The sequence below is a fragment of the Antechinus flavipes genome, chromosome 3, assembly GCF_016432865.1.
Source record: "Antechinus flavipes isolate AdamAnt ecotype Samford, QLD, Australia chromosome 3, AdamAnt_v2, whole genome shotgun sequence".
In the NCBI taxonomy this organism is placed as follows: Eukaryota; Metazoa; Chordata; class Mammalia; order Dasyuromorphia; family Dasyuridae; genus Antechinus; species Antechinus flavipes.
This window is the reverse complement of record NC_067400.1, coordinates 165573104-165598105: the sequence shown is the minus strand read 5'-3', so window position 1 is coordinate 165598105 and position 25002 is coordinate 165573104. Positions and strand designations below refer to the sequence as shown.

The window sequence follows — 25002 nt, the reverse complement described above, 5'->3', positions numbered from 1 at the left end:
TTATATATTTCACTTTTGAATTAAGTGCCCTCATTCTCTTTTCCTAGAGATCTCTGCATACATATGCATACATACTGAGGTAGGTCCTCTGCTTTTAATAGAACAGTCTATACCAGTTATATTCCAGACTTTCCAATTAAGAATACTAGAATGACTCTGCATTTGTAGAAATGATTACTGAAAATCATCAAGAAACCTTTGATTTTCAAAATCACTTTGAATCCTTCTAGAATGTTCCAGCACTAGGAAGATAACCATAAATGGAATCTATTACGTTAGACTATGAAAATCTTTTGCTCCCAGGAGCAAGATTCCAATACTTTATTTTTTTTAGCTTCTTGAAAACTATGCCAGCAACATGTAAGACTTCCATGAAGATTCAATTTCAACTTATGTAGCAATTTGATGTAGAGGGCTGGAACTCTGGAGAAGTATACTTGAAACAAGGTGTTAATTCAGTAGAATTAGGTTTTCTAATTCTACTCGGTTTTCTAGTTCACACATATATACTTAGTACTTAGTATGGTAATGTAATAGTTCTCTAAGTTCACACATAATCAGTATGCTGAAATGATTTAATTACAAAAAGGTATATAAAGGCTAAGAAGGACTGGAAGATAGACATTCTATCTTTCACCATCCTCGTGATGGCTCTCATGCTTCCTGTACTAAGATCAAGACTGGACCAGAATAAAGAATCTAGATTCTATTCTTGACCATTCTCGTGGTGTCTATCCTGCTGAGACCAAGGTCCTTCCAGAGGACCTCCAGAAAGTTAGAGCAAACATTATAATTTGTGTTGCAGAAGTTGAGGGATTTTGAATGAAAATTTGAAGCAAAATCATATACATAATGAAATGCTTCAAAGTCAGCCAACATATACATGTCTTTTGTATTCAGTGATTTTACTTCAAAGATTGACCTAGAGGAACATGAAAACAGTATATTTTTATGCTTCTACTTTATCTTAGGAACCATATGAACACAATTACAAAGCAATTCACACAAATAAAGTTAGGTCTAAACAAACTGGAAGAATATCAAGTGTTCATGGAAAGGCCAAGATAATGTAATAAAAATGACAAATCTACCTAAAGTAATCTAATTTTTCAAACTGCCAAGAAATTACTTTATAGAGCTAGAAAAAATAATAACAAAATTCATCTGGAAGAAAAAAAGTCAAGAATTTCAAGAGAATTAATGAAAAAAATGCAAACAAAGGTGGCCTAGCTGTCTGATAAGACCTAAAACTATATTATAAAGCAGCAGTCATCAAAATCATTTCATACTGGTTAAGAAAAAAAGTAGTGGATCAGTGGAATAAATTAAGTTAAGATACAATACACAATGACTATAGTAATTTGTGTTTGATAAACTCAAAGACTCCAGCTTCTGGGATAAGTACTTACTATTTGAAAAAAAAATGCTGAGAAAATTGGAAAATAGTATGGTAGAAACTAGGTATTAGCCAAATATCTAATACTTTATGCCAAGAGATGGTCTAAATGAGTTCATGATTTAGGTGATATATAAGCAAATAAGGAAAAAAGAAAAGGGATAAGTCTACCTCTCAGATCTGTGGAAAAGGAAGGAATTTATGGTCAAAGAAAAAATAGAGTACAGTATGAATGCAAAATGGATCATTTTCATTATAAAAATTAAAAGGATTTTGTACAAACAAAATCAAAGTAGCCAAGATTAGAGAGGAAGCAGAAAACTGGGGAGAAATTTTTTTACATCCAACTTTCTGATAAAAGACTCATTTCTAAAATATATAGAGAATTGACTCAAATTTATAAGAATAAAAGCCATTCTCCAACTGATAAATGGTCAAAGAATATGAACAGACAATTTTCAGATGAAGAAATTAAAACTATTTGTAATATATGAAGAAATGATCTAAATCACCATTGATTAGAGAAATGCAAATTAAGATAACTCTGAGGTAACTCTTCAGACCTCTCAGATAGGCTAAGATTGACAGGAAAAGATAATGATAAATGAGGAAGGGAATCTGGGAAAACTGGGACACTAATACATTGCTAGGGGAATTGTGAAATGATTCAACCATTCTAGAGAACAATTTGGAACTATGCTCATAAGGCTATCAAATTATGCCTATCCTTTGAGACAGAAGTATCTCTACTGGGTCTGTATCCCAAAGAAATCATAAAAAAGGGAAAAAGATCTACAAGTGCAAAAATGTTTGTAGCAGCCCTTTTTGTAGTAGCAAGGACCTGGAAACTTGAGTGGATGCCCATCAGTTGGAGAATGTCTCAAAAAATTATGGTATAAGAATGGAGAGAATAACATGAGCTAATGCTAAGTGAAGTGAGTAGAACCAAGAGAATATTATGTACAGCAATAAGATTATATAATGATCTGTGATGGATTTGGCTCTTTTCAACAATGAGTTGAGTTAGGTCAATTCCAATAGACTTGTGATTGAAAGAGGCATCTGCATTCAGAGAGAGGACTATGGGGACTGAGTGTGGATCACCCCATACTATTTTCACCTTTTGTTGTTTTTGTTTGTTTGCTTGTTTTTTTTCTTTCTCATTTTTTTTCTCTTTTTGATCTCATTTTTCTTGTGCAGCATCATTAATGTGGAAATATGTTTAGAAGTGCACATGTTTAAAAAATAAAATAAAATAAACCTTAGAGTCAAGAAATAATACAGACTAAAGATTTTTAAAATATGCAGAAGCTTCACTTCTAGATAATATGAATCTCTCTCTTTTTAAAACTAGATCTTCGCAACATATCTAACATATATAGGACTGCTTGCCATCTAGGGGAGGGGGTGAAGGGAGGGAGGGGAAAAATCGAAACAGAAGCGAGTGCAAGGGATAATGTTGTAAAAAATTACCCTGGCATGGATTCTGTCAATATAAAGTTATTATTAAATAAAATAAAATTAAAAAAAATAAAACTAGATCTTCATGTTAATTTATATACCATTCATAAGGAATATTTATGATGAAAAGATGACAAAAAAAAGAAAAATTTTCACACATCGTTTTCTACATCAGATTATATCTTCATAATTTTACAATGGTTAATTTAATTACTTATAATATAAATTCTTACTATTTATTTTCTAACAAAGTTGAAGGATAGAAGAGAAGACCTTGAGTGACTAACCAGCATTAAAAATCTCTTCTCAAAACAGTAAAATCAAGAATTGAAATGTACATTAGAAGCTATATAGTCCAACTTCCTCATTTTATAGATGAGGAAACTGAAATCAGGGACGTTAAATGACTTCCCCAATGTCACTTTAGATAATAAATATCAAACATGAATTTAAGTGCCTAATCGCAGTTAGTACTCTTTTTGCTGCCACATAAGGTTCAATAATAGATGCAAAAAAGAATACTTTTCCAATTGAGTGTGCATTAAATTCAAATGTAAAATAATGTTAATAATGATGAAGATATTTTACTGCTCTTCTTTTTACAGACAACATGATTGTTAATTTTAGCAACCAATGCAACACTACAAAGTCCTGTTAGTGAAAAACAGATGTTTAGAAAACTGCCCCTCTGAAACTAAATTTAAAAACTGCATAAAGGCACTAAATACTTGTTGATTGATTATTCAATATTTGTATCTTGGACATCTATTACAGATGGACAATGATTAAGAATTCAAAACACAATAGGAGTTAACTGGATCATATTTGGGAAATTAAACAATTTTTATGGTCCTAATTTCTTTTAAGCTCAGTTCAGACATCACCTATTATAGGAATCTTTTATTAATTACCTTTCCAATTGCTACTATAGCCCTTTAAAAATAATTTATATTTATTTTTAACATATTTCTTTTTAAAATATGTCTTTTTATCCATGGTACCAGGTTCAATATATGGAGCATGTGCTAAATTTGTACAATCTATTGATTAATAAATTTGACATTGTATTTTGCTTCAAGCAATTATTAAATAATCAGTACTATCCCAGGAACACTAAAGGACTACAAACTATAGGGGGTCTTTATATAAGAAAGAATAAAAATTTCAGGTAACCAAAGAACAAATGTAAAGAGTCTGTATGAACCATCATTGATGTCTTATCTGCAAAGTGTTATGAAAGATATCTACTAGGACATATGTAATTTGAAAAAGATGGGATCATGTATCAAAACTGAGATGTAGACAATCCAAGGGTTGGAATTGTACTCCTAAATAGGTAATGTGCCATACAAAAACCTCAGATGTGCTAAGTGACTCATGTATGGAATGTTTAATATGGTAGAAAATAAGAGTTGCATAAGAAACCATAGGAATATTGTAATCTGACTGGTGAAAGAAATTCCTACATCAATGATATAATCGATTCATCAAAGAACTGAAGTACTGAAGATTTTAAAATGTATCCCCCACTTTTTTTTTTAATTTAAACTTTGAGACAGTGCTTAATCATGAAAAATGATAAGGAAACTAATTTTCAGAGATGATATATAGCTGGGCCAATGTCAGTTAATCATTACAAAGATCTAGGATTCAAATTTTCATTATGATAAAGAATGATAGTGTGCAAATAGTACAACTGTTCATATTGTATAAGCACATGCTATCCTATCTTTCATGAAAGATTTTCTTCATCCAATCATAAAATTTTAGATTTGGAGTTAGAAGAGACTTTAGAGTGAGAATCCTTAATGTTTCCTGGGTCTTGGGCCTCTTTAGGAATCTTATGAATCTTTTTCAGAATAATATTTTAAATTAATAAAACAATATTTCAGTTTGCAAAGGAAACCAATTATGTTGAAAAAAAGATATATTTTTCTCCATCCAAATTCATAGATCTTGTGAGATCTATCCATGGACCCCTTAGGTGGATTGGGGACCCAAGCTAAGAATTTCTTCATTTTACAATGATCCAAGACCAAAAGACATCAAATAAATTAGAAGCAGTATCACAGGCAGAAGGTGATTCAGCTAGGAATCTGAACCCTATTTCTATATCTCCAAATAAAATACTCTTCCAATTTTGTCACACTAACTTTTTTTTTTAAACAGGATACTATGCATAAATTAGGTTGCCTCTCCAATTGCTACTACAGCCTCTGAAAATTAATTTATATTTATTAAAATAAAAATTAATTTATATTTATTTTAATACATTTATTTTAAAAATATCTTTTCATCCATACATGGTACATTTTTAATCTAGTTGACATAGCAATGTCCTACCTTCAACCATATATCCTCTCTGTAATTTGTAAGAATATTTATTTTAAAAAAGAAAGACTACATTTTGGGAAGAAAATACATGAGAACCTACAAATGTAAAGATAAATGTATTGTTGTTGAAGTGCATATGATTTCCTGTTCTGCTCATTTCTCTTAGCATCAGTTCATGTAAATCTCTCTAAGCCTCTCTGTATTCATCCTGCTGGTCATTTCTTACAGAACAATAATATTCCATAACATCAATATACCATAATTTACTCAGCCAATCTCCAATTGATGGGCATCCATTAAGTTTCCACTTTCTAGCCACTATGAAAAGGGCTGCCACAAACATTTTTGCACATACAGGTGCCTTTCCCTTCTTTAATACAGTCTTTGGGATATAAGCCCAGTAGTAACACTGCTGGATCAAAGGGTATGCACAGTTTGATAAGTTTTTGATCATAGTTCCAAACTGCTCTCAGAATGGTTGGATCCATTCATAACTCCACCAACAATACATCACTGTCCCAGTTTTCCTGCATACCCTCCCACATTCGTCATTATCTTTTCCAACATCTTAGACAATCTGACAGGTGTGTAGTGGTATCTCAGAGCTGTTTTAATTTGCATTTCTCTGATCAATAACGATTTGGAATACCTTTTCATATGAGTAGAAATAGTTTCAATTTCATCATCTGAGAATTGTCTGTTCATATCCTTTGACCATTTCTCAATTGGAGAATGGCTTGATTTCTTGAAAATTGACTAATTTATATTTTCTATATTTCAATTTTCTATATATTTTGGAAATGAGGCCTTTATCAGAACCTTTAACTATAAAAATGTTCCTGTTTATTGCTTCCTATCCAATCTTGTATGTATTAGTTTTGTTGGTACAAAAGCTTTTTAACTCAATATAATCAAAATTTTCTATTTTGTAATCAATAATGACCTCTAGTTCTTCTTTGATCACAAATTCCTTCCTTCTCCATAAATCTGAGAGGTAAACTATCCTATGTTTTTCTTATTCATTTATAATCTTGTTCTTCATGCCTAAATCATCAATCCATTTTGATTTTATCTTGGTATAGGGTGTTAAGTGTGGGTCCATGCCTAGTTTCTGCCATACTAATTTCCAATTTTCCCAGTTTTTGTCAAATAGTGAATTCTTATCCCCAAAGTTGGAGTCTTTGGGTTTCTCAAATACTAGATTTGCTATAGTTATTGACCATTTTGTCCTGTGAACCTAACCTATTCTACTGATCAACTAGTCTATTTCTTAGCCAATACCAAATGGTTTTTGGTGACCTCTGGTTTACAATATAGTTTTAGGGCAGGTACAGCTAGGCTACCTTCATTTGATTTTTTTTCATTAGTTCCTTTGAAAATGCTTTTTTGGGCAACAGCAATATTATATGATGATCAATTCTGATGCACATGACTCTCTTCAACAATGAGATTATTCAGACAAGTTCCAATGGTCTTGTGATCACAAGAGCCATCTACACCCAGAGAGAGGACTGTGGGAACTGAGTGTGGTTTAAAACATAGCATTCTCACTTTTTGTTGTTGTTTGCTTGCATTTTGTTTTCTTCATCAGTTTTTTTCTGGTTTGATTTAATTTTCTTGTACAGCATGATAATTGTATAAATATGTATGCATACATTGTATTTAATATATATTTCTACCATGTTTAACATATATTATACTCCTTGCCATCTAGGGGAAGGGGGTGAGAAAAAGAAGGGAAATGAACACAAGGTTTTGCAAGGGCTAATGTTGCAGATTTATCTATGCATATGTTTTGAAAAATAAAACTTTAATAAAAAAAGATTTCATTAAACTGGAGATTTATTTTAATAGTGGTTCATAGGGAAACATCCTGTTTTTCTTACATTTTAAGCTGATCTTAAGTAGCAAGGCTTTCAGTATTTACTTGGGAGAAGAAAAAAGTATCCACTCCTCTACTAGGAAGAAAAAATCTTTGATCTGAAGAAGTTAAAGCTATTTGAAATTTTCTTGTAAAAACGACGCTTAAGTCTCTTGCTATTTCTCCCTTGGATTTTTTTTCTCTGCACATTTGTAATTGTATGTAGTTAAAAAAATATAGCTAAAGTAGAGAACTGCCTATGAACAGCAGCATGATATAATGGATTGAGCACTGAGCCTGGAGTCAAGTCAAGAAGACTGAGGTCAAATATGGCCTCAGACACTTACTAGTTGTATAACCCTGAACAAGTCACTCACTCCTGTTTGCCTCAGTTTCCTCATCTATAAAATAAGTTGGTGAAGGAAATGGTAAAGCATTTCAGGACCTTTGTCAGGAAAACCTCAAATGGAGTCAGACTGAAAACTACTCAGCAACAACCAACAATGAATTTTCAAACATTCAATAGTGCCTTAGAAGAGGCAAATGAGCCTTTGTCTCCATAAAATTGAACATTCATTAAATATCACCTCTGTGTAGTGCAGAATACTATGATAAGTCCGAAGGGAAAGTTTAAATGAAATTGTGCAATCAATGGATTTCTCTCCTAATTTTGTCCTGATACAAATGCATAAGTTGTGCCACAGTTCCCTTTTGATGTCCTGACCTAGTTTCCCCATTGTCCTATTTACCTCAGGTCATAACCTTTCCCTCTTAATGTTTGATTTAATTACTCTGCCTCAGGTTATAACCATTCCCTCATAATATTTGATAGGATAAAGGTCTTTTATCTTAGACTTTAAGCTATACTTATTCCCTCTTAATGTTTAATGGGATAAAGGTCTTTATCTATTTTAGACATCATTAGAATATCAGGAGCCTCTCCAGTACCTCCCATTATGTCATCCTAGGTGCCTCCCCTCATTAGGTTATCCTCATCCAGGTTACCTCCCTCATTATGTTATTGTTCTTGTCATCCTATGAAAAAGCTTGCTGTCTGATACTTAGGGCTGGATTCTTTGAGATGATAGTCTCGTCCAGCCCTCTCTCCATTTAATAAACTATTAAATTGGTCTCTAATCTCTGTCTTGCCCAGACATTACACATAATCTCAAATTCTAGGGTTATTTACAGGATTAAATTTCCCTAATCTCTATTCTACATTTTTCTTAAAATCATGACGCATAATCTATCTTCTACATATGTTTAATATAGCCAGAGAATATTTGGGGATAGAATGTCTTTGTTTTTGTAAGATGTCTGATTAAGAATCTATCTTCCTGCCCTTGTAAGAAAGGGAAGGATGTCAACAACATATTTGAATTTCAAGCCCCAAGTCTTGGTCTCTTTGGTTCCAACCTTTAAAGAAAATCTTTGATCTAATACCTAATAAATATCATGAAATATGTACATAATTATCATATTATTATATAACTGTTATGTGTACAATATATTATACACATATGTTTTATGTATAAAAGTAAAATTTTATTTTGGAGGAAATAATAAAATAAATATTACAAAATCCAGGGAATCAAACTAAGATTTCATCTAGTTCAATACTCTCATTTTACAAATAGCATAAAATCATAAGACAGTTCAGGTAGTGAATCATTGAGATGACCATATTCCATCAACTTTCATAAGAGATGGTGGTTCAAAGAAAGACAAAAAAACTACTCATTATCACAGGTATAGCATTTAAAATTCTAGATATAAAAAGGATGAGCCTTTTTCAACTTATTGAAATTAGTTATCAGATAAGAGATAGTTTATTGCCAGGCCATAATTAAAGCCTTTGCAACTTGATAGGAGCTTCCAAAGATTGTCCTCTGTTAGCAAAGCCCTTTTCAAGACAAGATTATGTCCACACCCTGAAAAGGCCAGGGAATATGACCTTGATGGTGTCTAAGAAAAATATTATTGACATTTAATGGTTAAGTACAAACTATTTATATTTATTCCCTAATCAGTCCGCTAGAGTCTCCTTGGTAGCCTTTTCTTTTTGCTCATACTTGAAAGTAATGAAACCCCAGTTTGAAAAAAAAATAATTAGCCTTCTCTGAAGCTGATTTGAGTGGTTCTCTATTCTATGGATTAAAAATCAAAATGAAACATTTACAAAGGGAGAAAATCATTCAGCTCTCAATGTTCTTTCTCAATGGGAATAATCATTGGACAATTTAAATCATGAATTAATGAATGCAGAAGATTAATCATCATCTCTTAAGAATATTGCCTGAACAGAAACTAGGCATTGACACACACTTAACACCGTACACCAAGATAAGGTCAAAATGGGTTGCATAAAGCATAAAGCATAAAGAATGAGATTATAAATAAATTGGAAGAGCATAGGATAGTTTACCTCACAGACCTGTGGAAGAAGGAGGAATTTATGACCAAAGAACAACTAGAGATCACTATTGATCACAAAATAGAAAATTTTGATTATATCAAATTGAAAAGTTTTTGTACAAACAAAACTAATGCAGACAAGATTAGAAGGGAAACAATAAACTGGGAAAACATTTTTACAATCAAAGGTTCTGATAAAGGCCTCATTTCCAAAATATATAGAGAATTGACTCTAATCTATAAGAATTCAAACCATTCTCCAATTGATAAATAGTCAAAGGATATGAATAGACAATTCTCAGATGAAGAAATTGAAACTATTTATAGACATATGAAAATATGCTCCAAATCATTATTAATCAGAGAAATGCAAATTAAAACAATTCTGAGCTACCACTACACACCTGTCAGATTGGCTAGAATGACAGGGAAAGATAATGTGGAATGTTGGAGGGGATGTGGGAAAACAGGGACACTGATACATTGTTGGTGGAATTGTGAACACATCCAGCCATTCTGGAGAGCAATTTGGAACTATGCTCAACAAGTTATCAAACTGTGCATACCTTTTGATCCAGCAGTGTTTCTACTGGGCTTATATCCCAAAGAGATACTAAAGAAGGGAAAGGGACCTGTATGTGCCAAAATGTTTGTGGCAGCCCTGTTTGTAGTGGCTAGAAGCTGGAAATGAAAGGATGCCCATCAATTGGAGAATGGTTGAGTAAATTGTGATATATGAATGTTATGGAATATTATGGTTCTGTAAGGAATGACCAGCAGGATGAATACAGAGAGGACTGGCGAGACTTACATGAACTGATGCTAAGTGAAATGAGCAGAACCAGGAGATCATTATACACTTCGACAACGATATTGTATGAGGACATATTTTGATGGAAGTGGATTTCTTTGATAAAGAGACCTAACTAAGTTTCAATTGATAAATGACGGACAAAAGCAGCTACACCCAAAGAAAGAACACTGGGAAACGAATGTGAACTATCTGCATTTTAGTTTTTCTTCCCGGGTTATTCATACCTTCTGAATTCAATTCTCCCTGTGCAACAAGAAAACTGTTCGGTTCTGCACACATATATTGTATCTAGGATATACTGTAACCTATTTGACATGTAAAGGACTGCTTGCCATCTGGGGAAGGGGGTGGAGAGAGGGAGGGGAAAAATCGGAACAGAAGTGAATGCAAGGGATAATGCTGTAAAAAATTACCCTGGCATGGGTTCTATCAATAAAAAGTTATTGAAAAAAAAAAAAAAGAATATTGCCTGAAACATAGTAGATGCATAAGAATTCTTTGCTGGGTAATGAAATACATTAGGAAAATTGAACTGAAGTCTAAAACTAGGCAAACAAATACAAGTTCAAAATTTATATTTTCACCATGTTCCCATAACAAGATAAAAATTTCAGCCATGAGAACAACAAAATAATATTCCAGGTAGCTATACCTAGATTTGGCAAACCTTTGCCTCAAATACTTCAAATTTTAATTTGGTAGAATAATTTTATTTTAAGTATATTTACATTATCTTATTTTAAGATTTGGGTTGCTGTGGTACATTTTCTTAAATTAATCAATAATTGATAAGGTATGCAAGGAGATTTGCATACCTTACATTTCAATAAAAATGATCCAACCAGCTTCTTATTAAATTGAGAAACAAAAAAAATGAAGACTGATTGTAAAGGGCAGGAACTCTGAAAAGTTGCACTTAAATCTAGGACAGCAGGGTATTTATAATTAAGTACCTACTCAATGTGAGATATAGTTCTCTAAGCACATACTTAATGTAATATAATGATGCAATCAATCTAGATTGTTGGCATATACTTTGGTAATATGGTGATGTAATGTTCTATAATTGCGCATGCTCAGTGTGGTTGCAATGCTCAGTGTGAGGTAGTGATGTAATCCTACTGGAATATTTAAAGGGAGTCTCAGACTTAGAATGCTCTCTCTCAGCCACAGCTCTCAGCCACAGACACAAGATAAGATGCCAGGTTCCAGACTGCACCTTTGACCAGCCATGTGGCTCTCTTGCCTTCTTCACTTCTCCACTAAAACCAAGGACTCAGGCTAATCTCTAGGTCCTCCAGAGAGGTAGTCTAGGCTTCACAAATGATCAAAAGAAATCAGAGATATGCAGATTAATTTCACTAAAGAAATTATCTGTACTTGCCTGAATTACCCTATGTTTAGTATGCTCTCCCTGCAACATAGAGACCCATAGTTACAAACCCCTTCCTCCCCACACATTCAAGTTTGTTACTTTACCAGGTGTCTGAATTATTTTCAAGCATTGAAAAAAAACACACATTAAAATGATGATATTTAAACCAACAAATCAAAACTTCCATGTGATTTTTAATCAAAATCTTATTCATGATTCCTATTATCATGTTGATATATAAATTACTAATATTCACTGTAATCCTAAACATATGAAATTTCATCATAATTAAGGGGACATTTTCATTCCCAAGTAAATTCAGAATACTACATTCACATTTAATACAGTCTTCTTTGAATTTCCAGACCTCGTAAGCTAAAGTAGACAAAGGGATACATTTTAAAATTATTTGTAGAACATAAGAGTTTTAAATTATCAAAAGAATTATTTTCACAGAAGTAATGAATATTCTTAAAGTTTTCAATAATGTACTTAAATTCAGATCTGTTCATGAAGTTCCATGCTGGTACTATCCACTTTGAGCCTTTAGATTCTGTGAGAAATGGCACTAAACTCACTGTCTTCAAAAACTCTCTTTTTACAAACAATACTGAAGAGCACATGACAGGATTAGACAGAGGTACTCAGAAGTCTCTCTATATAGTTATAGTAACTTAAATGCATTCACATCATTTATGTATTTTTGGAATATCATGTCTTCATCTTTTGTTATTTTCTAGTCTATGCAGTATCAGATAGATCAAATTATCCACCAAGATGTACTACAACAGAAAATGTTATAACTACTCACGTATATTTGATTGTTGCCAAAGCGCTTCTGGATTTCATAAAGAAGACTGCCATCATTCAGTTCACTCAATGTTGCTAGGTCATCATTGGGAGCTGGAGGCATCAGCTTGACCTGAAAAAAATAACCTTACACATAAATTTCATTTTAATTCATTTACTTTATAGTATGATATTACAATTTTAATTGTACATCAAAAATATTAATGGCTACCATCATAATAATAATGATGATGATGATGATGATGATGATAATGATAATACTTTATAAATTTTTGTAATTGCTGAAAAGTTCTGTTGGAAAAAAAAGTGAATATTTATCATCAGGCAAAAGGACAAATCTCTCAAATCTGAATTAATAATAGAGTTTCTATCATATAGGCAGTGTGCTTGTTATCAGTATACTACTTAGATTTGTCAAATCAGGCAAAAAATACCTTCAGGAAACAGAATATTTCCATTATCTCCTAACAACTTAAAGAGAATTATGTTTAACTCTAGAAAGGGTCAAGGCAGAAAGTCAGTTTCAGTATAATATTAGCATTACTAAAACTGGAATGGAAAGAAGCTGTGCAGAATTTGGTTTCTGTACACAAATACATGGAAAGTTAGTGAGTATATTTCAAATATTTGATTTTTAAAGTCATATTTATTTGGGGCTTATTTTAGCTCTAAAGATAAAGCTACTGTCAATAATTTAGGGTCTTATAAGAGAATTCCATAGAGTTTTTCTAATCATCAGCAAATCATTTCATATACTTCACTAACTTATTACTAAAGAAAGGTCATTTTGGATTTTCCCCTAAGACATAAGTCTTTCATTTAGCTGTTAAACTACTGGCAGAAATACACACACACACACACACACACACACACACACACACACACACACACACATATATATATCATAATTTTCTCATGCTGCAACCAAGTATAATTTATCACAAATTCCACACTTGATTTCTTTAATAATTTAATCATATCCTTAATTTCTTAATGATTACCATTTATAAAGAGAAATAACACACAAATTGTTTGTCAAAAGTTAATAAAAGGTGTTTCTTCATGCTTTTACTTTAACAAAAATGTCAACTATGTATACATCATTTCAATATTTGCATCTTCTAATAATGGGAGAGAAGGAAAAAACTCAGAATGCTAGAAGACTTCATTCAGAGAGTAGTTCTTTGGCCACAGTGAGCTGCAAAACATTTAAATACAAATTTCATTTTAGAGTGGTGCCCTCTATTTCTACCATGCCTGCGGCATAACTGAAGAAAAGACAGCAGAATGTGTTGGTATTTATAAAAAAGTTTTTAGGCTATCAATAAACATTAATTTAATTGCAAATATACAATGTGAAATCTCAGTTCAATGGATGGCAAGTTGCTACTATTCGCGGAGTACTAAGATACAGTTATTGTAATATTCTTATTATCAGTGAATCCAGAAGAAGCAAAGAAGTTGCAAATAAATTTAAATGTATTTCACATGTCCATTTTACAAACTATTCTTGGTATAAAATCAACTTATTAACTCATTTGGAGAGAAAAAAATCAAAATCAAAACCAAATTACAAGAAAAGTTAGAGATAAAAACTAAGAATGATTCAAATAATCTCAACCTGACCTATTTTAAACTTGATCTATTTTGAAAAATGGTAAGTAAAAGTAAAGAATTTGACTCTATTTTAATTTCTTAGAAGCACTTGACTGAGATAAAAGATATAATGTGACAAAAAGAGCAAAAAGGTCCAGAAACTATTTCAACTAGGCAAATATTTAATTTCTTTACCAAGTAGAAAAAACCATAGCAATAACTAATGGTGGTATAGAATCCAATCTCATTTAGAAAAAAATCATAAAGAAAGATTGGGTGCAGAATCACATCAAAAAGTCATAGAAGTGGTGGCAAAGAATTGGAAAATAACTAGATGCCCATCAGTTAGGGAATGGCCAAATAGTATATTTAATATACCAAATAGGTATATTAAAGTAATGGAATATTATTGTCCTATAAAAATGATGAACAAGCTATTTTTAAAAAAGCTTGGAAAGATATACATGAACTGATGCTGAGTGAAACAAGCAGAACCAGGAATACATTGTACACAGCAACAGCAAGATTGTGCAATGCTCTACTATGACAGACTTGGTTCTTCTCCAAGGCACTCCCTATAAACTTTGCCATCCTCATCCAGAGAGAGAGAGACAATGTAAATTGACACATGATATCTTTACTTAGTTTTTCTTTTTCTTCTGTCTTATTCTCTCCTGGTTTTTCTCCTCTGTTCTGCTTTTTCTTTCCCAACATGACTCATAAAAAAATATGTAAAAACATTGTTTAACATGTGTGTGTGTGTGTGTGTGTGTGTGTTGACTCAGTAGAATAAAATCTATAATAAAGACATGCTACCTCTATTTTCAGAATAAATGAGACTTCCTGATAGATACAAGTACATGATTTTTAAAGCCACAGAACGTTTTGGATGAGAAAATTTAGTATTAGAGGCAAAACGATATAACCTTAAGCACATTTCTAGATGAACCTGTACACAAAAATTAATTAACCTGAATGAGATAAAGTGCTCAACACTTCTACAATGATAAGTTTTCTAGAAGTGAAAACAGCATCTGAATTCACCAAGGCAGAAGAACATCCTGGACTTGACAAAATCCATATAGAAGTAATGTGTATAGAAGGAAACATAATTTTGAAGCAATTAAGGGGTTTGATAAATGTTTAAGAATGGGGTATGCTGAAATTAGTGAGATGAGTTCAAATCAGACCCCAGGCAATTATTAGCTTTGTACATATCGGAAAGTCACTTCATCTCTTTGTCTCAGTTTATCAACTGTTAAATGGAAAAAATAAAAGCACCTACCTTCCAGTGTCATTGTGAGGAGCAAATGAGATAATATTTATAAATATTGTGCCTAGTACACAGTAGTTACCATATAAATATATATATATATATAATTATTATTACCAGTATTATCATTATTAAATGATTTTTGATTCAATAATTCATTCATATATACAGATATATCTAGAAGAGGGAAAGATTCTAAAATCTAAAATAATTATGTACACACATAAAGAAAGGTACTCTCTCAAAAGAAAGATGAACAGGTAAATATCCAACAACCATCATCTATATCTAATCTCTGCTCTACATAAAATCTGTTTAGGAATAAAAATGTACTTTATAGAAATATGATAAAGGAAATGGAACATTTTCAGATTTTTTTTTTTACAGCAGCTATCTCTGAGACATCCATGCAATAGACATAGTTAGAGAGATCATGAGAGTGTGCTGTATTTATCGCTTGAGAAAAAAAAAAAATTGACTCAGTAGAATAAAATTTAGAATAAAAAAAATGCCACTTCTATTTTCAGAATAAACGAGACTTCCTGATAGATACAATTACATAATTTTGTTCCACAATCCTCTGAATAACAATATTGAGCATAAAACATATGTTAAATGTTGGGTTAAAAGTATAGATCAGTATGATAAGGATGTCTTGTATGGAGAAGGGAGAGAGAGAGAGACAGGCAGACAGACAGACAGAGACAGAGAGGCAGAGAGTCACATTGAAACACAGAGAGACACAAATACACACACACACACACACACACACACACACACACACACACACACACAGATTCCCTAATGATGAAACTCAGCAAATACTTCTATTTGTGCATAACACTGATGATTGTATTATGTTTCCAAGATCTTTCTGAAGAAATCCTTAACTATTGGATAAGCATTCTGTACAGGGGGAAAAGGCAGCAAAAATGCGGAGATGATGATTGAATTTTTATCATACTTTTACACCTATGAAGCTTGGAAGTTCATTGGTTTTTTAAATAAAATAGATGAATACCTAAAAGAACATAAAATGCCAAGGTTAATGGAGAAGAAGTAGAGAATATAAACCATGCTATCCCAGAAAAAGGAAATTTTAAAAATCATAAATAGGCTCCTAAAGGGAGGGAAAAAAACACTGTTACCAGATGAATTGACAAATTATTTTTGTCAATAATTCAACAAAAATTCATTCCAATAGTATACAATCTGCACAAATAGGAAAAAGAAGAATCCTACTAAATTGTTTATTTGATACAAATATAATCGTCATATCTCAACCAGGGAAAGTCAAAATTGAGAAATAAAATTATCAATATCCCAAATGAACATTTATTCAAAACTTTTAAATAAAATTTCATCCAAAAAACTATACCAACATTTCACCATTATTAAGTTGAATTTATACCAATGATGCAAATGTAGTTCAATATTAGGAAAGCTATGAACATGATTCACCATATTAATGACAATAACAACAAAAATCAAATGATTATGTAAAGAAATGTAAAATTTTTTTGAAAAAATACAACTTCAAGGATTAAAAAAAAGCAATAAATTAACTTTCCCTTATCATAAATATTAAATATCTTAAACCAAAAGTCAGATTTATATTTTCTATGGTTAAGGTAGACTTTTCTAGGTGTCTAGGTAAAACAAGGATATAAATTGTAATCACAGCTATTTGTTATAATGCTAGTGATAGCAATAAATGGAAAAGAAATTAAGAGAGTAGCAGAAATAGAAAATTATTGCCTTTTCCAGATGTGATATATGCTTTAAAATACTAAAATTGACCACTGAAGAAAATTATAATTTAACAATTATAAATTATTGATATTTATGTATGCTACAAACAAAAAAATAGCAAGAAGAGATAAAGAGACATTCCACTTAAAATATCTACAGAATTATAAAATACTTAAGAACATAACCATGAAGATGTACAAATTATAGGAATTAAACTACAAAGTCAGACATATAATTGGAATGAATGCAAATAAAATAAGTAGTTAATTCACATCTCTAAATCCCAAGTCTCCCAAATAATGCTCTTTATCTCTCCAGGTATACATCAGGGTGCAGCTATTGTAGGCAAGCATCTAACTATTTGTTTTGCTGCCAAATGCACACTTGCCTCTGCCCCATCAAAAACAATTTTTCACTTCTTTTTCAGAGAATAATGATCAAAGACATATTTTCATTAGTCTTCAAAATGCTAGAACAATCAATTACTCACTAGTCAGTCAGAACTTCTATGACAGCTTAGAACAAAGTTTCATTCCCTGTACACTCCATTCCAATTCACAAATCGCATTAGAAGAAGCTAAGCTCCTTGAGGACAAAATCTCTCTTTTTTTGAGGTTATCAGGGTTAAGTGACTTGTCCAGGGTCATTCAACTAGTATCTGAGGCCAGATTTTAACTCAGTCATCTTAACTCCACAACCACACCATCTAATTGTCCTCAGATCCTCTTTCATTTTTGTATTTGTATCTACAACTTCTATCATTTGACATGTAGCAGGCATTTAAAATTCTTATTGATTGAAACACAGAGATTAGTCAAAGGAAAAATGAACAACAATAGGGCTATACTTTTAATATGAATAACTTTTATTTTTATAATTAGAGGTATGTCTCTAATGCATTGCAGGGATCCTCTGTGGAGGATTTATGAAAATATAGGGGAAATAATTACAAAGGATGAGAAGTTATATGTGATTAGTAATCTATATTAGAACAGAAAATATCTAGTCAAAAACATCTTGGTTTATTTCATGTTTTGAAGTTAGGGGGGAAATGAGTATTCTTAAAAATCTGTTAAAAAGAGAAAAAATAGAATTAGTTCTAAATTATTTCTCTAAGGAGCTACACTTTTCAAAATGCATAGGATTCTTAGAAAAATATCCATGAAGTTAGCATGTTTTATCCTCTAGAATTTTTCCATGTCTAATGTAGTATCATGACAATAAATACTTGGCTAAATAAAGACTTTTAGATTTTCAGAATAGCTGTCATTATACATATTAGTTCATAAGTTTCTTCTTAATGTATGCCAGATATAAATATTACTTTTATATAAAAAAGTTCTGTATTTCCTAAAAATAGAAAAAAATAAGTTGTTTCTCCTTTTATCAGAAAACAATTACAAGAAAATAAAATAATATGGACTCAGGAAACATTGAGATCACCATTATTAGTCTAGACACCTTTAAAAAAAGTCTTATAATTGATATTCCAATCATTATAGTCCTGGTGAATGAGGAAGGATATGAGAACATTTAAATGTCCAAGAAATTAAGTGAACGTTTCAAATAAAAAAGAAGAGCACTATGATATATACCAGAAAGGGTACACATCCACAGGATAATTACTTCTAGTCAACTTTCATGCCTGTGCCAGAAATACACATGTTGTGATGCTAAGGCTGAGATACAACATTCTGTTGGGAATTCCCTGACTAAATATTTCATCAGTGTCATTCAAAGATGATATCTGCTTGGTTGATAAAAATTGAAGCTACAATAATTCAACTCTTCTCCAATCTCCTGGGCTGTCAAAAGCAATTTTTGTATTGTTCAATATCAATTATTTAACATTTTACACTTCATTTCATCCTGAAGATTCTTATAGACTCAGGCTGTTGACCAAAAGTATAGCTACCAAGGTTACAATTTAAAAAAAAAAAAAAAGTAGCGATAGCTCTCTTTCCTCACTAAAAATCAAAGACCTACATTAACTCTATATTCTTTATTACATACTGCCTCACTCCTGACTCAAGTTAAGGATTCCATAATTTATTTTAAGTGTCACTTTTTAAATGTTAGAAAATTTCAACTCATAATGATAGGCTTCTATTTTAAAATGACTTTTCAGGTATATGTTCAAATTAATCAAATTCTGTGACATTAATAAATTATATCAATATAGCAATATATAGTTTACAATATTTCCTATTAAAACTCTAGTTCTATTCTTGATGAACAGTTAACTGGTAATTTTATCATATTTTTTGGCTCATGGAATATTTAGGTAAAAGAAGCCTTTGAGATTGTAACCTAAGACAGGCAGAGAGAGACAGACAGAGACAGAAAGAGTGAAGTAGACAATTTACAATTTTTCTAATTAGGTACTTTCCAACTCTAACTTTCCATAATTTATTGCTCATCTATGATCATCTTGCTCAGACTTCTTATTTACTTAGAGAATTTTGGAGGTTAAGTGATTGAGATAAGGTTTTTACTAATTGCAGTGTTAATTAGATACAAGGTCAGAGAAATAACCACGAATAATTAAGCAAATAGTTTGCTTGTATTCAATCTGGCCATGATAGTCATTGGCTAGAGGAGTAATTTCTATGGATAATTGAACTAGCAATGATCACTTCACGTATTGTAGACCCTAATTCTTCAGCACAACTATTTCTTACCACCAAAGTCCCTGATATTGTGAAATCATATCAACATCATAAATTAACATGCTTTTAGAAATAGAAATAAAATTAACAAAGAATTATAATTGTCTTGCTATAGTACTATAAGGATCAGTGGACTTTTCAATCTTCCCTATCATTGAATATTACTGATGTGATATTGCTTCCTTTTACAATGCATGCTTCTGAAAAGAGTAACATTTTTATCTGCATTTCCAATGCCCAGTTTTATCACTTAATAAATTCCTATTCATTCTTTCATTCATATAAAATTACCTTCTCTCATGGCTGGAATTCTAATTTCCACTCAATATCTCAGCTGTAGTTCATCTTGGAACCTCAGCACCATGGAACATTTACCTGCCATTCTGGCTTCCTTTTCCTATTGATGAGTTTCTTCTGTGTCTCCATTTTTCAAAGGGAATTAGGAAAGCCAAATTTGATTTCTATTCTGCAATTTCTATACCCAACAACATACCTCAAAATGGATATATTGATCTTGTCCTCCTCTCACTACCCCTACTTACACTTTTCAGCTATCTTTGATGTGGTACCTTCCCATATTACAATGTAAGTTCCTTTATATCAAAGATTGCCTTTCTTTTTACCTGTATTAGTATCCCTATTGCATAGTATAGTATCTAGCACATGGTAAGTATTACTGCTTGTCTTTTGTTTCAGAAGATGAGATGACCATAACATTAGGGACATCATGGTATACAAATAAATTAGATTTGAGTGAGGGAGTGCTGTTCAAAGTCACCTACCTCACTATTTCCTTCAGAGCTTTAGAGCCAATGGTCAGATAGTGATCAAGACAAATGAAGATGCCTATATATATATATATATATATATATATATATATATATATACACACATACATACATACATACACACACACACACACACACACATATACACACACACACACACACATACACACCCACACCCGCACCCACACATATAAAATCAACCTGGGAAGGCAGTCAGGTTTCTGGCCAAAAGAGCAACAATTGCTTTCACTATGAGTCAATCAGGGCCAAAAAACAAAAACAAATGGGCTTGGCCTGGCACCTTTTGTTGGCCAATCAATGAGAGCTAGAGTGATCTGGTTTTAAGACATCATAGTTAAGAAACAAATCTAGCCTGTGAACCCTAAGATATCAAAGGAGTGAGAGAGGGAAGAGGGAATGAAGGAAGGAAGAAAGGAAGGAATGGAGGAATAAATGAACCTCTGTCAAATGGCCTCAGTGGGACAGCTCCTATAAATGCTTGTTGCCTTGCTTAAAATCATAAGAGTTTTTAAGATGTTTTTTCTTAATGTATAATGCTTAAGAAAATTCCATTATATTTGTGGGATGTTTCTTAATGCAGATAAAAATAATACTGATTTAACCAATATCATGTTTGTTTCCTTTGTGGAGGAAGGAGTGTTACTATTCTTTTCTAAGATCACAAAGACTTGCCCTCTAAATCTCAGAGGCTATTTTCAAATGTGTGCCATGAACCGAAGGAAATGGCTTAAATAGTACAAATTAATAAACAAGAGGGAAAAAAGTAAAAATACAGTCTCCATTGAGAGTGGGTCATTGGTTTCTTCTTCATTTATTAAAGATACAAACATAATACATGTGTTTGGATGTATGGACACAGTTTATATAAATATCATTTATTTTCTATTAAATATTTGCAGGTGCTTGGTACCATCTGAAATAAATAATATGGCACTTAAAGAATAATGGAGGAACAAGCCAATATGCATATTCAATTCTCAAAGGAGTCCTTTAAGGGGAAAATTAAAATGTAGTTGTAATTTCTAAGGAATTCTGAGCTATGAATTTTTTCTTTACCTTCAAAGGAACAATTTACACAAAAGATAATAAAAAAATAAAATCCTTCCAGAAAGTACTACTCCAGCTATTCCCATGCAAATTTTATATATGAATACCCCTAAAAACCAGCTCAACATTTATTCTGCCAAGCCTGAAAAAGTTATCATAAATATCTCACTAGTATTCTTAGAAATTCTAATCAGTGGTACAACTGTTACATTAGAGAAAGTATTTGGATGATGTTTTTAAAAAGTCAAGATATACTAACCTTATCGTATTGAGTGTTTAAAAACATTGCATGAATAGATGAAGTAATAGGCCCTTTGGCCTTATGCATAGCAAAATTTCATAGTGATCAGGATGAAACTATCACATCATTAATATTAAAACAGATTTTCAGAAGTTCATCTTTCTTTTTCTGATCTTTAAATAAACATGCTTATGAGAGAATACAATTAATGAAAAACAATGAAAATATGTGTTCATGAAAATATCTTTAGGTGGATAATGACATATAGCAGTATGGACTGGTCAGTGTCAAAATTCTATGCAAAAACATGGTAACAAAAATGAACAATAGCAATGTATTGCAATGAACATGATTGTTATCTTTTCAAGAAAGATATAACAAAGTGTTTGCATAGAAGCAGCAATCTTAGAAAAGAAAGCAGGATATTTTCAAGGGTCTGAGGTCAATAAAACATTTTTTACTGAACTTAGAGGAATTATTTGGTACAGGTGAGGTCCAGGAGATAAAATCATAAAGAGATCCAACTTCTTACTTATCCCATTCTGGGTACCCAACATTTCCACATCTTGTAGTACCTATCTGTAGATAATATTTTTTATCAACTTCAGGATATGAACAAAAGAGTCAATCCATGATCGATAGCAGGGGATGGCAATCTATGGTTGTAGACCCATCAACTACTTTTATATATCCAGTAAACTAAAAAAGGACATTAAAAAACAACAAACATAGGCTTGATTTACCATTACATCAATAATTTTCTGATGCTTAATCTATGGTAATGAGGGACAAAGAACATTAGAAAATAGAGAGAGATGAAAAGATGGGACTGCATACATATGGCAGATGAGAGATAAGAAAAGTGGCAAAAGGATAACCAAAAAAAAAAAAAAAAAGAATGAATAAGGAAGAATCAATAAAATGGAGATGGACATAGAATAACTAGGATTAAGAGAAGTAGAAATAAAAAGTAGAAGAGGTGATAATGACATTGAATAAGTGTTTTGCACTTTTTCAGATGTTAGCAGTACTCAATACTCTTAGCAGGTTTTCTTTGATATTCATTATTTAGTGTTTTGTCTGAAATACTGTATATGTATTTATAAAATATATAGATGGCATCATTATCTTCACTAAATATGCATCACTAAATAATCAAAAGAAACTTTGCCTCAAATCAACTGGCATTAATTAATGTATCATCTATCCATCTATATAGATATAGATGATATAGATATTCATGTACATATGTAAATTAGGATTATTGAGTGATTAAATACTACTAAATACTTATTATTTAATAATAATATTTCCCTTTATATTAGAGAAGAACTCTGGATTATTATGGTATTAAAAGATAAAATACATTATAAATAATACTATACATACATATTGTGCTTTTTTGGGTTTCTAAACTTTTACAATGTCATCTGCTCATCTGCAGCTGCCTCAAAACTCTCTAAAATTTTTATTTAATTTCTTATTCCGATCCCCCCAACGATATGTTGAAGTTACAATGGAGAAAGTTGTGATGGGAAAGGGATAACTGTATATACATTTATAATAGGCTTGAAGAATTAATAGTTTTTAAAAAAAAACTACAGTTTTTAGAAGTCTGCTTAATAACTTTGTTATTAAAATGCATGCATTCAATTCAGTTACTGGAGAGCCCTGTACTCCCTCTGAGAAAGCCTCATCATACATAGTACATGGAGTATGAATGCATGATCTATTTGAAAAACACCAAGTGAAGTACTATGCTGATCTCTGTTAATAATATATGAACATAAATCTGAATAATGGCTCTTCATACTTTAATGGAAAATTAAATAGCCCGTGATTACTTCTAATATACCTAGATGGAATACTACTAAAGGTAATTCAATGCAGGATAGAGAATCTACTTATGTTCCAAAATTTTTGCTCTTTTAGTGTGAAATGTCTATTCTGAAAACATTCAACTAAATAATTACTAAAAAGCTAATCAATTTGTGTAAAAATTTCTAATTTTTCTTTCCTTTTTTTCTTGAAGTAGAATATAAAAAAAATAGCACTTGATTTGAAAGGATTAAACTTTGAGTCAGCAGATCATAATTTAAATTATCCCATCAAAAATAAGAAATTGACCTGATAATCTTAATCAAGGAAATATTAATTGAAGTAAACTACCAAAACACATAATGAATTAGTATCTATAGAAAAAAAAAATCCTACTAGGAAAATGTAACTAAATACACACTTACATTAGGAGAAAAGTAAAAATAGTAATAACTACAAAGAACAATGTCCTTCAAAACTCACTGTATTTTATAAACTCATATAACAACAGTCTCCATGCTAAAAATATTACCTCCCAAATATTCCTGCATATTCTATACATAAACTCTCTTGGAAAATAGGGTATCATCATAGACACGATCGTTGCTGAAAATTATTGACCTGTAAAAGAGATGTTACCATACCAAATATATATATAAAACTTTCAAACTAAATGTAATGAAGTGTCCAAAATATGAAATGTGGAAACAGGATGAAGTACACATTATTTATATTATCTTGCAATTCTTTTAGTGAAGTTTCAAAAAGTAGTTATTTTATATACCTATGAAATGGTCTACATCAGAGCTGTCAGACTCATAGTCTTCTGCCTGTAAAACTCCCAAGTGAAGCTGAGCAAGATTAAAATTGAGAAATGTTTAACAAAATAAATAACAATATACCATATAACAAATGATGTTAATTTATAATTTCTAAGTCAATATGCTTACAATATCCATTTCAATTTTACTTTGCCATCTATTTATCTATCAATAGTCATCTATCAATCATTAGAGAAGCCATTTTTATTAAAACCATTTCTATGTTAAGTCCATCAAAAATATAGGGAAGGGAATGTGAATGATGATGGGGATGATGACAATAACCATAATAGTAATAATAAACATGATTAATAATAATAATAATAATAATAATAATATACAAAGGAAGAATAGGGAATTAATTCTTTGAGCTTGAGTCAGTAGGGAGATTTAACCTGCAGGCATCCTGGTTTTCTGCAAGAAAGACACATTATGCATAAAGCTATTCAGAAAAAAATTTTTTTTCAGATCTACCTGAAAAGATTTATAGAAAGAAATTGAAAAATATTT

At 31.4% G+C, this 25002-nt stretch overlaps 1 protein-coding gene across 1 annotated transcript in view; it reads right to left on the bottom strand.

The window, feature by feature from the left end:
* Positions 1-25002, bottom strand: part of MYO16 (myosin XVI) — a 722870-nt gene that overhangs the window by 427303 nt on the left and 270565 nt on the right. The window contains exon 11 of the mRNA XM_051984178.1: positions 12468-12578. Within this exon, the coding sequence (XP_051840138.1) occupies positions 12468-12578 (111 nt within the window). The remainder of the gene's footprint in view (positions 1-12467; positions 12579-25002) is intronic.